The sequence below is a fragment of the Ciona intestinalis genome, chromosome 2, assembly GCF_000224145.3.
Source record: "Ciona intestinalis chromosome 2, KH, whole genome shotgun sequence".
Taxonomy (NCBI): Eukaryota; Metazoa; Chordata; class Ascidiacea; order Phlebobranchia; family Cionidae; genus Ciona; species Ciona intestinalis.
Genome location: NC_020167.2, coordinates 1,936,751 through 1,938,334, shown reverse-complemented (window position 1 = coordinate 1,938,334; position 1,584 = coordinate 1,936,751). Strand labels below are relative to the sequence as shown.

The following is a 1,584-nucleotide window of genomic DNA, read 5'->3' as shown; positions in this document are numbered from 1 at the left end:
CTTTGTTTACTTTAAAGTGGGAAAGGATGTTCCTATTCTTACAATATCCTACTATAGGTACCCTACTCTATAGTAGGGTGAGGGAAAAGAACACCTTTTCATTCTATTTTCTCGTCTCATTCGACAGCAAACAAATACATTAAAATAATTAGGTAACCGTTTACTCACGACTCCCTTAGACCGTTGGTAAATTTTTAAAACAGGATCAGGGTATTTGGATATTATGTGCTAAAGATGTCCCCCCTTCTCCCGACCTATTACATTATATTAAACCACGCATCCAAAATATAAAATAAACGAATGAACTTACGAGGTGCGAGTGCTTGCTTAAGATAGATGCGGAAGAAGATGATCTGCTGTAGGATGATGGTGACGTCAGGTGTTCGTAACGCGGCCCAATGCCGTCAGCAATACGAATGCACGTTGGGTCATGAGTTATGGTAATCATCGGTGCTTTTATCACGTTGTCCGTGGCCATTACGGCACGAGCTGGGTTACAGCAGATGAAGGATACCGGTGCTTGTAGAGTAGGTCGGTGAAGCTGTGAGAAAATTGAAGCCTTAAAAACGTGACCGAGTTGGAGTATAATGATGTTATATTGATTCACGAACTTCCGAAGCTGTGATCAAGACAAGATTAAAAGCATTGATAGTTTATAATGGATTCAGTAAGTGTCTTTCTTTAAGTTATATATATATATGTATATAGTAGTGTAGGAGAAGATGAAAAACATTTTTTTCATTCTTTCTTTCTCGTTCCATTTGGTAGTAAACAAAGAACATTCAAATAATTATTAAACTATATCTTCCTAATTCGCATAGACCATTGTTAATTGTTTAAAATACGAATAGGATATTTAAATAATTTGTTTTCAAGGTGTCCCATCTTACCCCACAGTACTACGCACCAATGACGATATTATAACATATATACGTGCCAAGTATTTTAAAAAACCAACTTTTGTACACCGTGCGTGATAACCACTGTATACAGAGGAATACAGGTGTATCACAACAATAAATATCAAGCCCGATATAATGGAATCAATTTTCATGCACTCTGAAATATTTACCTAATGTTGTATTACCACGCCCTATAGACAAGCCCACCGAAGGTCGTATGCTTCCACAGCATTAAGCTAACTTAATCCGGTAATGGAGTAGCTTGCTTGAATGTGTGTTGGGTTTGTACAACTTCCAGCTATATGCACTCTATACAGCTTTCATTTTATTTTACAGACGTTCACATATTTTACACAGATACGATCTACGAGGCTTAAAATGCGAGAAACGTGTTAAGAAATTTGGTCTACTTATCATCGTGTTATTTACCCGGCGGCAAACCTAAAGCTCACACGTACAAGATGCAGCAGCTAGTATTTGAAATCCTGTGTGTTATTATCTATGGGTCTGAATCATGCTACTAAATATCAAATCTGTTTTAAATGCATCAGACTTTACGTTATAAACTACATTGAACGTTTAAGTACGATTGACTTCTACTGTTTGGCAGCTGAAATAACTTAAGATCCAAAGCTTTAAAATTCCCAAGGCGTGGGTATTTTGTATACTCCTTTCCATTCAT

General features: G+C 36.9%; 1 protein-coding gene across 2 annotated transcripts in view; it reads right to left on the bottom strand.

Moving 5' to 3' along the window:
• Positions 1-1,584, bottom strand: part of LOC100179501 (rho GTPase-activating protein 7) — a 44,587-nt gene that overhangs the window by 38,312 nt on the left and 4,691 nt on the right. The window contains exons 1-2 of one of the 2 annotated variants that reach the window (XM_026840673.1): positions 1,073-1,377; positions 311-541 (exon numbers count right to left, since the gene is read on the bottom strand). In XM_026840673.1, coding sequence (XP_026696474.1) covers positions 311-478 — 168 coding nt within the window. In that variant the 5' untranslated portion in view covers positions 479-541; positions 1,073-1,377. Of the gene's footprint in view, positions 1-310; positions 542-1,072; positions 1,378-1,584 lie in introns of those variants that run through there. The other variant, XM_018817574.2, reaches the window with a different exon arrangement.